The following is a 16,562-nucleotide window of genomic DNA, read 5'->3' on the forward strand; positions in this document are numbered from 1 at the left end:
AACATGTTTCAGCCGGTATGGTGTAATTAACCTGGCATTCGTCAGGACCTAGAGTGAATAAACCCCGGCGGTATGGGCACGCTAAGGCCCACCCTACCAAAGGACTTGAAAGTAAAAAAGTGTCTGTGAAGTGCAAAAAAACGAGGGGGCTTCACCAACCAAAAAAGGCGGGACGCACGCAGCCTCTTGGTCTCTGATTAAGAGACAAAAATTAACAGCACTTCACAAGGGATGAACTTTCACCCCATAGACCGCGGGAGGGAGGGGACGGCGTATTTGGCACATCGCCCACGACGCCAGTCTCCCGAATGTACACCTGATCAGCCCTCAGAACCAGGTCTCGCCAGTCATACAGCCAACGACCCATCAACCTACTCACTCTCACACGCACACGCTCGGTCACTCACTCTTTAAACTCACTCATTCACTGAATGATACATCCACTCTCCCAAACTTCTCACACACTAATTCAATTGCATACTGATGCACTCAATAATCTGCTGGTGATCACTCACCATCCTGTGCTTAATTTGTGCAAGTTACTGCTGGTGGTCTTGGCCTGAACTGAATTTTAGTGGCCAAGACTTATTATTCATTATTAGACTTTGATTCAAGTCAAGAGAGGGAAAGGAAGAAAAGGGAGAAAAATGAGGACGAGAAAGATAAGACAATATGGATGAAAAGAAAGAGAGCCTGCAAGACTGAGATGAAGAGACCTGAAATGTAGGATGGAGGAAGAAAGAGGCACTGAAGTGGAAACTAAACTAGGCAATATTGTTTTTGCACAACTCTGGAGTTTTGCAATTCCAAAGGTGGGATCCTAAGAAAATCTTTGAGCCGCGGCACATACCTTTCTTTTCCCAAACTAAGGGGCCCATTATGATCGCGGACGGACTTGAGTCCGTCCGCGATCACTGAGTAGGAGGGAACCTATGAATGGCCTGCGGAGTTCCCTCCTGTGCAATTAGGATGTGACCGCCACCGTTCACATCCTCTATTTTTAACATTGCGGCGGGTGCGGCTTCAAGCTGCACCCGCCACAATGTCAAAAATGCATGCAATGCATTTGTATGCAGAAAACGGCAGGAACCGTGCGGTGCCTGCCGATTTCTGCATACAAATGCAGGGGGGGTACCATAAGTACCCCCCATGTGCACCACCACCCTCCCCCCTTCACCCGGGGGACCCGTAACGGGCCCCCGCAGTGAAGGTCCGTATGCTTTTCCACGGCGGAAAACCCGCCGCGGAAAAACATATTTTTTTGGGCATCCTAATATGTCTGGCGGTGTCTGAGAGACACCACCACCATATTAGGGCTTTTCCGCCACGGTTGTAAGCCAACCGCGGCGGAAAAGCTGCGGACTGAAACCAGGACCCACCAGCCATCCTAATGCGGCGGTTGGTCTTTGGTGGGCCCGCTGCGGTTTTTCCGCATCCTCCGGGCCGGCGGTGGCTTCCGCCGGCCTGGAGGATGCGGAAAATCTGCAATCCTAATGTGCCCCTAAGTACTGCAGTCATCCACTAATCTCACTCGCTGTCACTCACGAGCAGAGAAGAGAGAAGGCTGCAACCCAAGAAAGAAATCAATCAAATGGGAATCCCTCCTTCAGAGGATAAAAAAGCCTCTATAATTATATAGACTAACCGTTACTTACAGTGTACAAAAACCATGACAGCGCTTTTTATAACTCATAAAATTACACTCAATAAATATAAGAAGATACGAGTTTTCATGATTACTTGAAGCTAAATGTTTATTCAAGCCGTCATGAAACGTTTGTCTAACTTTAAACAGAGCCTGGGCTTCTGAACCCATGCCATATTTTGCGTGTGCAGGCAGTCACACCACGTCTAGTCTGGTCTTTCTCAAGATCAGTCCACTTGCACACCAGCTCCACGTGTTCATCACAAGGGTGTGGCAAGTGGTGTGCAGACAGGATGGCAAAGGGTGTGGTTGTAAAACCTGCAAGGCCATTGTATGGCTCTTACAATATACTGTGCATGCTTTATGAGCATAAAGTAACCTTTCCTATATCTTCTTTTCCCCAGTGTTGGCTCGGTCTCATGGCATTTGGATACTCACTAACTTACTTTTTTGACAGTATTTCAAACCAACAGACCCACATTCACAACAGAGTCAAATACACTTGAGTTAAGTGATCAGAAGACGGCAATGTGACTTGTGTTAAAACATCAAGTACAAGTGAGGAGCTACCAACCCAACAAAGAGAGGTGGTTCACTGAAGCCAGGCACTGCTCAAGCACAGGAACCCAAAGGGGCAAAAGCCAAGACATCTTTATGAATTGTCGGCAGGAGGACTGAACTAATGTTTTTTTGCCTTGAAACCCCAACTCAAGCTGGCTCTTATATAAAACTTGATTTGATTACCACCTACTTGGGCCATGTGCATCCCCTCTAGAAACATAATCTAATCCTTGAAAATGATTATTACATCTTCTGACTCATAGAAACCAAACCTAAAGACAACTCAGTGGTTATTCTCAATTCAGTTGCTGACAGGATTAGAAAAATCAAATACAATATGGGGTTTGTGCCAATTAAGGAATAGGGGGGTGGGATCCCTTACAAATTAAAAAAAATACCCTGACAACCATCAATCAATTCAAATCATCTCACACATACTATATCCCTACTCTTTGCATTCGAAATGATATCACAACTTTAAAAAATGTGTTTCAATGCCTACCTACAAATTCTTTATTTTTAATGCTCAAAAAAAAGACTGATGAATAATACATTTACATGTTTCGGAATATATTATTTTGAAACAAACATGAATCACAAAAAAGTATCATATACCCAAATCGTAAAGTAATCAAATTGACAACGCAGTATCACAATGACATATGCATTCAAAAATGTCCATCAAACGCATTATATCATCAAACAAGAAAAAAACATTTTAAAAAGTCCAATAGATATCAGTTCTTTTCAAACAACAAAACTTTAAATCGAAAATCCCATTTTTATAAATTTCTGGAATTCAATCGGCCCAGGGGTGGAGTATTCTTTCATTCTTATGCCTTTTATAGCCTTGTCATTAGAAACAGGCCACCCTCATTCCTGTTATTATGTTGCCGAAGCCAGTGGCGTAACAAGGTCAAGTGGTACCCGGTGCAGAACTTTTTTTTGTCACCCCTGACTTGGCAAAATGGCAAAAATATGTGTTTAAAACACATATTTTTGCTATTTTGTGACCCCCCCCCCCCCTCAGTGATGACACTTGGGGCGGCCTGCACCCACTGCACCCCCTTCCTACGCTTCTAGCCGAAGTGTTTTGACTTTCTAAGGAGCCATCTTGAACTGAAGGTCTTCCCCAGGGCTGGGACCATTGATAACTGACACTGTGATTCAAACAGGGAAACAGTGTGTATCTACAAGCTTTTGTGCTTAATTTGAAGACACAGGGGAAACATCGGATCACATGCCTCAATAACATTTGTATTGTACCTAATGCCTCCAGTGTGAGATCATGCTGATGTGCTAATTTGTATGATATCTTTGGGGGCTTAATTATCTGCCTTCTGGACAGGTTATAAACTGTAAAATTAACACATTTTAAGGATCTTTGTGTAAACAACCTTGCTGAGAGTCTTGAGTGTGTGGGGTGAGAATACTGCTTTCCACTGTCAATGCATCCTGTAATGATACTTTGTCAAGCATTTTGGAGCTATTGTGCTACTAAGCATTATAACTACATTTAATCTTTGAGGATTTGTAATTTGTTTGGTATATGTTGGATTTTTGTCGTTTTGGTCTTGCTTTATTCAGGTAAATATTGGCTATTTTTCTAAACTGGTATGGGGTACTTTTGTGATATTTTCACTGTGTTACAGTGTATGCATATGTGCATGTGTGTGTGTGTGTGCATGTACAAATAATTTACATGTTTCATATGAGGATGAGCCTAGCAGCTCTTGCGAAACCACCAAGGGAGTGAACACGGGTTATTCTCAGGGTGCAACTTAACCTGATTCGAGTGAGGGTCCCTGCTTGGACATTGTGCAAACCATTGCCAACCAGAGTCCCCATTTCTAACAATGCATATGCACATATGCGTCAATTATGCATGTGCGTCCCTACAAAATGACACCATTTTATTTTTTACTGATCTGAGATGGATTATTGGATAGAAAGAAAATTAAATAGAAGCAGCACAACAATTATTGTTTTAAGGAAGTGGGTCAAGAATCAATTTGCTGACTGGTCACGGCAAAAAAAATGTATATAAAAAATATATATATATAAAAATAAAAGACTGCTGGGGTGGGAGCAATGAAGAGCAGGTGAAAAGCAACACACTAAAGAGAGCAGCACAGGGTGGGACAGAAAAACATGAGCGAGAAAGCAACAAGTGGTTCCGGGAATGAAGGGATTTTGCAGGGGAGAAACACGTAAGAGAAAGCTTACAATACAAGGGAGACAGAATCATGGAGCATGGGGTAGGTATTTGGTAAGGGGGAAGAACTTGAGAGAGAGACCTGGAAAACCCATGGACTGTCATGGAGTGTTTAAGGTCAAAGAAAAAAGTAGTTTTCTAAATGTGAACAGTGGAAGAATAGAAGTCAGCCACGCTAAAGGATGGTAAAGAGGCTATGTTCTATGGGAGAAACAAGCACAAGATGGAACACAATATACAAAGACACTGACTAAATAGGGAGCAAGCACATAAGAGCGACAATAAAGCCAACCATAGGTAAGCATTGGACGGATAGTGAGATCAGTATTAGTTATACGCAGAGGCGCAACTAGAGCCAAATTTTGGGCGGGGGGGGGGCTAAGAAAAAATTTCAGGAGGGGACTGATTCTTTAAGCAATAGGCAAAGTGGAACTGCAGGGGCTCTTAGAAGGGGTGAAACAACAGCAAGGCCTCATTAACATGCAGATGGTCTTTTAAAAGAGCTGTGAAGTGCTCGGGTGTGGCTGTGTGTGTGCCTGGGAAGCTGTCTCATCCCGGGCTGCCACACACGAGGGGGGGGGGGTAGATCTGAACCCTTTTGAGTCCAATGGGTGTTGCGCGCCTACTTTTACGTAACCCACAATATGCATTTTTTAACAAAATAGAGCTTTCTTGTGGGTGCGACCTAAAAAACAGTACATGATGCTCCATTAGGTAAACGCTGACTGATTTTTTGTTACATCAAAATGTGCCGAAAATGACTGCTGCTATTATGGCAAAACAGGAGGCTAGGTTGTAAGCCTAGCCTCCTGTTTTGCCATAACGGCAAAGAAGCTGGTTGAATTCCTGTCAGCACCCTGAAAACTGGTCAGTGTATCACACGGAGCAGCTGGATGCAGGAATCTTCCCTTTTAAATTGAAATAATGCATTTTTTCCTCAGGATGACGCTCTCAAAAGAGCGAAACATCAAAGAGAGTGGGTCTCGCCAGTCAAATATCTTCTGGCTCCAGAATGCAGAAAAACGAATGAGCTGTCAGGGCAGTTTGCTCCTGCCCCCTGGTACAGTATGCTTTTGCCAAGTAAAAAGTGAAAGGTTGAGTGGCTTCTTGTGGTCAAAGAGACACGCCTGATAAAGGAGAGGTGATTCCCACAGCAGCGCTCTGATCATCTGACAGGGTCTGTTTGATTAGACGTCACATTGATTGATAGGTCACTTTGTACGGGTGGCCCCTCCCACCCCACGAGATAAGGGAGAGATTGTGACGGAGCGGGGCCGCGGCCGGGCAGAGGGTCCCCCCAGCCCCGCTCCGGGGAGGGGGGCTGGAGTAATCTCTAAACAAAGTAATGTGTATAAGACCTTGTCAGGAGGAATGTTACTTGATACAAAGACTTACCGGCAATCCTCACAGCCCCTCCTCAGATAGTATGGCAGAAAGAGGTTTCAGGCCTCCGCACCAGCACTTTTGAAATGACAGCGATTTCCAATCATTTTTCTGACCCTTCGATTTGCCATAACACGATCATGGATTCTAAAAAAAAGAATAGAACATGGGGGGTTGCTTGGTATGCTTCTTGGAATGGTTGAAGTTCTTTTTTCACTACAAGCTGGATTTGACACATGTTGGTAATGCAGAATGCAGCGCCTTGAGACCCTCACAGACGAGTAGCTGCGCTTTACAAGACCCTGAATGATTGAATGGACGCAGATTGGGGGAGGAGGGCCCCGGATTTGTGGAGCTACAGAGCCTCTCTGAAGTTTTTAATTTTTTTGCTGCAAGAAGCGGACCCAAAGGCAATAGAGCGCTATACGAGAGAACAAGGCCACTTTCATTTTAGGCACGGGAATTAAGTGACATGCCCAGAAACATAGGAGGTTGAACCGATGCCGGGACTGGCAAGCAGCTCCTCACTTCCAAACTCGGCAGCTCTCGCCGCTAGGTCACATCTCCTCCGTCTCCTCGCCGCCTTATGCACAAGGGCTAAGCTTCTCTCCGTGCAGCCACTAAAGGAATCGCTGAAGCAGGACAGGAAACTTTTCAATTACACTTCTGCTTTGAGGAAATTGTATCAGACAATTTAAAAGGTAAGGACAGTTTCATCTGGGGCCACCCCCTGGCTTCAATAGACTTGAAATCACTGCATTAGGCGGGTGAGTGTTTCTAGCCCGGTCGCTGGCTGTCAGCGAGATTAATGGACAGGCATATTAAACAGGTAGGCAAGACGCAGATGCCAGATATGACTAATTGTAGGCAACTGTTTTGGAAAGAATGGGGCAGGTTAGAGCACTCAAACATCAAGATTGATTTCTCGAGATTATTGAAAAACAGAAGCACGCAGGAGGGGATCTTCGCAAGTGCAGGAATCCCTTTCTTCAACAGATGTTGAAAAATGTTTTGCTTTTCTTTTTTAAAAAGGACAAACGCGCAGATTGTTGGCTTGGTTTCCAGTCGCTGGTCTGCCCGGTGCAGAAAAGCTAGGACATGGGCAGTGAGAATGCATATGGAATCATGGGGCACTGGATATGTCCCCTATAGGCACCCATCTCTCCCTGGAACTGTCACTTAATAGCTTTCCCCAGGCCCTGCTGTCCGACTCTGCTTCATAATTGCAAAGCTCTGCTGGTGACTGTTATATTCAGGGCATTTGTCTGATCTTGGATTTTCGCCATGTTCTTACATGGTGGAGGGGATGTGCTTGGATGCTTAGCGTTCATGCAGCGCTGTGATTTACATGTGGATATACTGGTATGTCCAGAGAAGCGGCAGAGGGGGTCCATTCTGAGCATACCCAGGCTCAGATTTGCACAAGTGCCATAGTGCCATAGTGCAAGGGTGTGCGCACGAGTCTAGCATAGGTTTTATTCTGAAGTGTTCCCTTCCAGTACAAAATACTATGTCTAAACAACTTTTTAAATGTTTTTCTCCTTTGGATGTATGCTGAACAGTGAAGCACACATGCAAATTCGGAAAAGACAGGAGGAATTAAAACATTTCTCCTTTTAATGCCTGTTTTTAAGTGGTGTTAGTTTCTGGCACAAAACCCATCCTACTATTGTTAGTAGATAAGATTTTGCATCAAAACCATGGGTGGTTGCATGGAAACGCCCGTATACCACCCATGGCACGCCCCCTTGAAGCAGGGTAATGCAAAGTAGCATTTAATGCTGGTTTGCGCTACTGACTACTTTCCAGAGCAAAACAAGCTTTGCACTGGAAAGTAAAGGGCTCATTTATGGGATTTTGGCATAGAGCAGCACAGCAAGGCACCTTGTTACACTGCCCTACCCCCTAAGTGAAAGGGCAGGAATACACTGTATTTAAGCAATACGGTGCATTCCTGTCCTTTCTCCCTGTGCTGGCTCTGTTTCGCTGCCTGGTGCCAGCGTAGGCACTCCTCCGTTGCATGCAGGATTGTTTTTGTGCAGTAAGGGGCAATCCTAAGAGGCGTTTTCCTCTTTCTATGTGTGCTGAATACAGCACACCAAGAAAAAGGGAAAAATGAGGAGAAATAAACACATTTCTCCTCGTTATGCCTCATCTCGGGAGGCGCATGAATTTGGCGCATCCTCAGGTTTCCATGATATGGCATATCATTCTATGGGTGTTTCGAGTGGCAAAAACCCTCTGCAACGCCCATGGAATGCCTCCCTGGCACAAAGTTAGCAGGTGCAGCGATTTTTGCTGCATTGCCTTACTCATGATTTATAAGACCACTCAAAGCCATGCAGGATGGCTTTACGTGGCTTTATAAATCGAATTGAGATGCCTGCGTTACACATGTACCACTTTACGTGGTGCGAAAGGGACGCAGGTCTCTCATGGACAAGCTCCTAAATTGCTAAAAAAAATATTTTGGCCTGGTTTGTGCCACTTTTTTTATGTAAACCCTGCACACAATGTTTGTAAATCTACCCTCTAGGATTTTACAGACTTGCTATGAAGTTTGCAAGCTACAGATATAAAACAGTGTCCGGATTCAAAAAGAAAACTCGCAAATCTACAACGGTATATGTACTCCTATGCCTGGGTGCATTTTAACACGTTTTGGGAATTCAATGCATTCTCATTAGTATATTTGCATGCCGCATCTTTTCAAGCATACCATCCAGAGTGTCATGATACATTTTACAGGTTCTCATTTCCCACTGCAGAAATGTAAGCACAGCACAACTTGGCAACGGGAAAATGGCAGCCCTCTGTGCAAATGCATTTTTTTTTAATTGTGTATCTTTTTCTCCATAGGGACATATTTTCCCTTTGGAGACACTTCCCTCTAAATCCTCACGGAATTTGGGGATTTTTGTTCCCTTCCTATCCAGGAAGGGGTTTTCTTCCAGCTATTTGCAAAAGCAAATATCCAGCCATTTCAGGGTTGGAAAGGGTCAGTTGGAAGGTTGTGAATCGCCTCAAATTCATGAGTCTGTGGGCGTTTATAAAATCCTAAACGAACCACGCCTTGATGCACCCACTCCCCACACCTTGCATGGGGTTCACTACTGAGTAATAGTTTGTAGTTCTATTATAAAAGTATTCAGCAATGACAGTATTTACACCTGTGTGTCATTGTTATCACACCTGGCAGGCGGAAACTGAGCTTTATTGGCTGTGAACGCATGATAATGGCTGATAGTAGCAGGGTCAGACTGGCACAGATCATAGGCCCAGTCTCCAAAATAAAAGTAGCCCAAGTTAGGTAATTAGAAAGCTAAAAAGAGGCCAATGTTTGCAAACTGGGGCAGTTTTGAACTTGTACATGTATACTGTATAAATGCTTTTGCAATTTTGGACAACTGTATGGATTTGAGCTTGCTGCAGGCAACATTTGTTTTAATATTAGGGAACTCAACAGTAAAAACCGCCCAGCAGACCATTAACAGGCCACAAAAACGGCCCACACACTCACCTGTCAAACCAGCCCTTGGTCACTGTCTGAATGTCCTATAGTCCAGTCCGACCCTGGATAATAGCTTTGTGAATCAGGCTCAGGGTGATTTGTAAAAGGCTGGTTGCGTGTGACCAGTTTTCCTTCAATTCAATGCATAATACATATTTTATGAAAACTCTCATTGATACTTTCAGACAATTTGTTCAGGGAAGACAGGTGGTGTTGGGGTTTTCAGCGGTTGAGCTCCTGCTGCGGATACAAAAAAGATTTAATAACATTGAGATACTCACCCCCTCCACAGGGAGACTTGCGAGAAGACGTCAGAAAAAAAAACCTTTACCATTTGTATAGTGGAGATTGAGAGAGGTACAAATGGCATTTTAAGGATGTGTTTTTACCTTTATTATAGAGTTTACCCATTCAAATCACAGGTTGCAGTTGCGCAATCTGATAATTGCGCACCTGAAAAATCCCAATATTACCGCGTGTGATATTTACTGGTTTACTGGGTGCACTGTTACTGTACCAAGTCTTAATTCTGGACCTTTGGATGCAGGATAAAGTATCAATAACACATTTTACCCCACTTTGACGTGCACATCTTGGAATTTACGCAGCTTGTCCACACAATGTGCGCCATGTTTTAATCTGGAAAAAAATGTAGAGGCAAACACCTATGGCATGAGCACCTTTTATAATACTAGTTCAAACTCAAACTCCAATTTATGTTCAAATCAGGATTTGCGCAGGTTCTAGAATGAGGACCTTATAAGTTAGACCTTTCATTAAATCAGTGGCAAAGTAGGCAAGCAGGGTAAGATTTTCAAAGTTCTTCTTCAAAAATTAGGAAGCAGGTATATAGGCGCTGTCCCACTCTGCTCACTTTGCTCACCCACTCACTGCAGATAAAAAAGTAAGACTTTCTACTATGTCTATAACAATGTTAACAGTGTTACACATATAGAAATAAATATTCTACATGATTTAGTGATAACAGCAGTTTTAAGTTTTCAGATTAATGTTGTTTTCAATAGCATATAAAATGTGAGTTTATACAAATTTAAGTTTAATTTCTTCCCCACTCAGCTGTTAAAACACAAAAAAAGAAATACAAATATATGTAATTGATAAACCGACTGTTATTGTAGGTCAACTTTGACTACCAAACTGCTATAAAATGGAATTTATTTTTTGATTCACTGTTCAGGGTAAGACACTATCTGTTTTGGCACTGCAGTTTTTTCTCTGCATGCCTGTCTACTTCGGATGGTTTAATTTGTATTCTTTTGCTACTTTATAAAACCATTTACCTCTAAGCTGTGTTTACACGAAGCACGTATCATTTTCATTTGCATGTTTCCTTTTACCACAAAAAATGATAATCCTTTAATTTCAAAGAAAAAAAACCTGTATTTGCCCCAACATTATATTGCTAATTGTTTCCAGGGTATTTTGTTTACATACATTTTCAAATCAAAGTACTTTAGCAGACAGTTAATGGTTTCCCTTAACCCCTTCACTGCGGCGGCAATTCTGCCGCAGCGCTAAGGGGGAGGCGGGGCTGCGCGGCGCTCCCGTGCTCGTGACGGAACCGCACCGTCACGAGCCTCGGGTGAGCTGTGCTTGTGACGGAACGGTTCCGGCACCAGCACAGCCCACCCGAGGCTCATGACGGAACGGTTCCGTCACGAGCATGGGAGGGATTAATTTGTTTATTTTGTTGGTATTACAGTGCAATGAACGAGTGCATGAGTGTAGTAGGTACCTTTAAGTAAGCAGGCAGCACATTATTGCCTGCAGAAAACCCTGATTAAAAGCCAGAAGAGACAAAAGGAACAGGAGCCTGGGAAGGACAAACCTGCCAAGGAAGCGCCACTTTTAATATGGGAAAAGTGACCTACCGGCGGCGCAAGGGGCTTGTAAATAAGCCCACCAATTCTTAAGTTAAACTCAGAGTGTAAAAGCTTCTCCTGTGACTTGAATGGTGAGGCCTTCTGCTGTAAACGAGAATCAAACAATAACATAGTGCCCTCCACTTGTCTAGAGTGATGGCGAAAATTCCAGGATTCCTTTAACCCAATCCGTGCTCGGAGCAGAGTAATTTGATAACAGCGTGAAGGCTGTGATAGAGGAGGAGGTTTAATTGTAGCTGCTATTGGAGGTTCAAAATTCCTTGCATACTATCTTGATAATACATGGCACGTGGGTTCCATTCATTGGCGTGCTATTGCATTAGCTTGTGCATGTAGGGAAGTGTGCTGCAGAAATGTGGTCTAGTCAGAGGTAAGAGCACGTGCCTGGCTATTACAGGGACTGCTCATTGAATAATGATTCTGTCATCAGCTCCGGGGTTGATCTTGGGCAGGTCACTTGTTGTTATGCTCCATCAGTCCTTCTATTACTAGGTAGAAGCAGAAGTAGCAGTAGTAGTAATAATAATAACAATTATAATAATAATAACAAGAAGAAGAAGAAGAAGAAGAAGAAGAAGAAGAAGAAGAAGAAGAAGAAGAAGAAGAAGAAGAAGAAGAAGAAGCTGAAGAAAAAGAAGAAGTTGAAGAAGGAAAGGAAGAAGATCAATAACAACACTCTTACTACTAGGACACCGATTATGAGTTTGACGTTAGTGGGGGATCAGTTAATCTGCACGCATATTTACCATTACCATGCAATAAGTCCACGCGAGTACCAACCAAATATTAGTTAAACCCATCATATGGGAATCACCATGTGGAACAGATTTTTCCAGTCACAAAGTAACACGGAATTCCCAATTTCATGGGATTTCATTCATACATTTATCACCTTTATAAGCACGTGGTGAATGTATTCTAGGTCCTTTAGGTAGGGTGGAGGGTGAGCACTGTATGCTCCTCCCGACAATAGAAAAACAGTGACTGAGATTGGCTGGCGCTGCAACCAAAGCCTCAAGCAATTTGCCTGACCGGAACTACTGGCCAGAAAAATGAGATCTGGTTCTCCCACCGCTGGAAAAGGTGGGTGTGGAAAAACCTGCCAACTCAGAGTCAGGCAGAGCGGAATGCCATATGGTAGATTTGCACTGCCTGACTCAGAATTCTGACACAATATCACTACTGATACTTTGAATATTACTACTACTATTTATATTAATGATCGTAATAATGAGGAGTAAGCATAGTGTCCCTCTGCAGATCAAACCCATTTAAAAAATCTCAGGTTATTCAAGGATCTCTGTGGCAAAAGCACGTATGCCATATTGGTGGGTGCTCTTTTGTCACAGCTCGGTGCTGAGGGGGCGTCATGTTTCTTGGCCTAGCCGACATTTTGTTTTGTTTAGGCATATTCTCAAATCAAGAGTTTGTTTCTGAAAAACAAGAAAAGAGAAGCCCTGACAAGCAGTAGATTTCATCCTGCAGTTGGCCAAGAACAAATTAGCGGCATTGGTCCCGGTGACCAGGTGTCCCTGTGGCTAGTTGGTTTCCAGGTCAAGGGTTTACAACCTGGTGAGTTTGGTGGGTCATGAACTCTGCCACTTTTTAATGGCACTCCAGCTCCCCAAACTATAAACAACGCCTTTAAAAAAAGAATTGTAGATATATACTGTGCAACACTGGACAATTGAAAATAGAGGCATATGTCAACTCTCCATTCAAATGCTTTGACCGTCATGGATTTTAAGAGGCGCAAAACCATTCATTAATAATAATCAAGAGTAGGTGTCATAAGTGCAACTGTCCGACCTGAATATCGACAGAATAAGACACGTGGGACATGTGTTATCAAAAAGATCAATTTTAAGTTAAATCCACTGCTGCACTTGATTGAGAAATACCCACGCCTTAAGTTTAGAGGAGCCTCGAGATTTATGAAATATCGCTCTTTGTGCCTTTCATAGTGTTCCCAGGCAGATGTTCCATTTATGAGAATGTAAGAATTCTAGGGCATGATGCAGTATAGAATGCTACATCACCAGCAGTTTCAGCAGCCGATGCATGGAACATCCCTTTTAACGCAACTTTTACGACGCATGCCTTTACATCGCAACTTTTATAACGCATGCTGTTACAACGCATTGCACTGGGGGGCGCTCTAGGATAGGGAATAGATTTAATTTACTGTCCTACACCTTCCCTACTATCCACAGGGACTGGAGTTGGAATAGTAAATTAAACTATTCACTATCCAGCACCCTTCAACACTATGGGTTGTAACAGCATGCGTTGTAAAACTTGCGATGAAAAGGCATGCGTGGTAAAAGCATGCGTTGTAATGTCATACAACCGCAGATGCTGCTGTGGTAAACCTCTTACAGGCCAAGATACCAGGAGGAGGCCCCAGGACACCATTGTAAACTGGACCAGACAGGAGCAGAGTGAAAGAGAGAGAGAGAGAGACAGAGAGACAGAGAGAGAGAGAGAATCCAAAGGCATCACACATAACAAAGACAACAGCGGGGAAGAGGTGGGGTATTCCTGAAAGCAGGGGAACCAAAACACAAATAACAAATGTGAGTGATGCATAAACGGGTGCAAACCGGTACAAATAGCGAGCCACAACAAATATATTTTGCCAGCCATTTGGTTCCATGTTTGCTAGAGCCTTAAATACTGCCTTTACCCCATAAACCCTGGAAGTGTCTAAAACCATGAAGTGAGTGAAATCTGCAAATAATAGTAAAGTTAGCAGTCTAGTGCTCTAGTCTTTCAGTTTCTGCTGTCTTGTTGTCTTAAGTTTCCAATTCCGTTTCATCCTGCATCTTATCCCACGTATCTGTTGTGATAGATTCATGACAGCACCCTCGGAGATGGACGCTAACTCCAAATGAGGTTACCAGAGGTAGACCCAACAATCCATATATGAAATTCAGAACTGCATTTGCCAAAAATACACAGTATCTCAAGAACCGAACACAACTCTCAAAATGAGGTATCCAGACATTGACACAGACTGCAGATGTGGCCTCAACAAATAATAGTAATACACACTATACAACATACTGATCTAGATTCCATACTTAGAGAAAATTTTATGCACCAGGCACAATAGTCTAAATAAGCCACTCCGGAACTGGGCACAATCAGCCACATGCATCATTGTAGGAATTTGCGATTCCTAAATTGCAAAAATTAAGGAATCGCAATTTAGGAATCGCATATTCCTATGCATCAAGAAATCGCAAAAGGTTTTGCGATTTATTAATTTTCCTTATTTGCGATTCCTTAATTGCGAATCGCAAATAAGGAATCGCTTTACGTTGATTCCTACGGGCCTAGAGGCCCATAGGAATCAATGGGAAGGCATTCTCATTTTGCGAATTCGCAATTAAGGAATCGCAATATGAGAATGCAATTTCAAGGGTGCAGTGGGGGTCCAAAGGACCCTGCACCCCTGAAATGTCACGTAAGTACATTTTACTCACACACACATGTCCCAAGGGCATGTGTGTGTGTAAAATGTAAGTTTCAAAAATGCATTTATTTGCATTTTTGAAACTTTTCGCAAATTACCATGAAGGTGTACTTCCTGGTAATTTTTCCCTTCAAAATTGCGAAATCGCAAAAAAAAAATAATCATGCATAGCATTTAAGAAATCTCAAAATTTGCGATTTCTTAAATGCTATCGCAATTTGAGAAGTCACAGAAAATTGCGATTTCTTAAATTGCGAGAAATGAGAAATGAATGATGCATCCCAAAAAGTGATTTTGGAATCGCAAACGGCCGAATTTTGCGATTCACACCATTTGCGATTCCAAAATCGCTTGATGCATGTGCCCGAATGTGCCATAGCTAACCTGTAGAAGTGAACAAACACTCCAGATGAAGTTTCAAATACCAGACAGCGCGCCACATGTATCCTACACATTGGCAAAGATATGCTAGAGAATTTAATAATAATACTGTAGATTGGCATTGTGAACTGGACACATTTCTCCAGATGAACACATGAGACAATTTAGCAATTGGATTCTTAATAAATCAACCCAGCACCAGGAGCGGCTCCTTCATGTGGGCAGAGGATCGTCGTCCCACTGCTTTCTCGCAGTGCGAGAGGCAGAAACATAACATGGTATTGTGAATACCATTTTATGTTTCTGCTTCTCGCACTGCGAGACAGCACAAGGCAGGGTTTGGTTGGGGGCGGGCGGGTGGGTGGTCCTGCTCCAGACAGGGGGGGAGGTGTTTGCTACTGTATTTGTATAAAACAAAGATGATGAGCTCTATAGGACAGATGTGATATCCTCGCATCAACACATATTTCTCTGCTTCTCCAGTTGCTTCTTGAAATGGCAGTCACTGGACAACGACTAATCCCAGGGTGATACACTTTTTTTAGTAGAATTAAGGAGGCACTGGGGCGAAGCAGGGAAACTGGTTGCGGGTGATTTTCTCTAAATACTTGACTTTCTGACCTCTTCCCCAGATATATGACCAAGAAGGGACGCTGCAGCACTTTATCGATGGCGGAGAGCCCAGTAAGTCAAGCTGGATGAGGTATGTCCGCTGCGCAAGGCACTGTGGCGAGCAAAACCTGACCGTGGTACAGTACAGGTAAAGTGCATTCCCTTTTCTTATACATTTGTAAATGCTGTAATGTCTAAGATACTTATTGTGTCCAGTGCCACTGACTCTGTGAGCATCGCTCTTTCCATAAAAATGCAAGGAATCCCTACCAAATGCAATGGAATAAAGAGCCGGATCGCCCAAAGATTTTCTAGTGCATCTCTCATGTGGAGACTCTCTTTGGTCACCGAGATCCTCCTCATTTGTCTGAGGCATTAAGATTTGCTTCAACAAATATCCCTGCCTGCAAATGTTCTGTTTAAGGCATATAAATTCTGGTTGACCCTTCCAAATTTACATTTTTTATGGGGAGCAGGGTAGAGTATTTTGCGTTATGGGCATTATTAGTTTTGAAAAAGTATTTGAACATTCAGATAGGCGTTTATGAATCTCTTTTAGCTGGAGACATGTATATAAATGTTTTACATATATGTGACATTGTTTAATTATAACTAGTAAACTGTCATCCACCACAAAGAGATGAAACGTTACTTTGATCCTATTGTAGCTGTAATGTGTGACCAACAATCAGCAGATGTTACAAGCTTATAATTGCAATGCATACCTTTTCGAGATATAGGCCTTTCATTGTACTAGTACTTAGTTACCAGTGTTGCGTGTCAACAATAATATGTATGTTTACTTGAATAAAACCGCTGCTTTTTTAAGTTTGGCTTCATAAATGTCAAACGAGTCAGTCCTAGACGGAATT

At 42.9% G+C, this 16,562-nt stretch overlaps 1 protein-coding gene across 1 annotated transcript in view; it reads left to right on the plus strand.

Moving 5' to 3' along the window:
* The window catches only part of PRDM6 (PR/SET domain 6), a 310,054-nt gene that overhangs the window by 193,592 nt on the left and 99,900 nt on the right, over positions 1-16,562 (plus strand). Inside the window, exon 4 of the mRNA XM_086963032.1 lies at positions 15,711-15,838. Within this exon, the coding sequence (XP_086819158.1) occupies positions 15,711-15,838 (128 nt within the window). The remainder of the gene's footprint in view (positions 1-15,710; positions 15,839-16,562) is intronic.

The sequence above is a fragment of the Lissotriton vulgaris genome, chromosome 3_1, assembly GCF_964263255.1.
Source record: "Lissotriton vulgaris chromosome 3_1, aLisVul1.2, whole genome shotgun sequence".
NCBI classification, from domain to species: Eukaryota; Metazoa; Chordata; class Amphibia; order Caudata; family Salamandridae; genus Lissotriton; species Lissotriton vulgaris.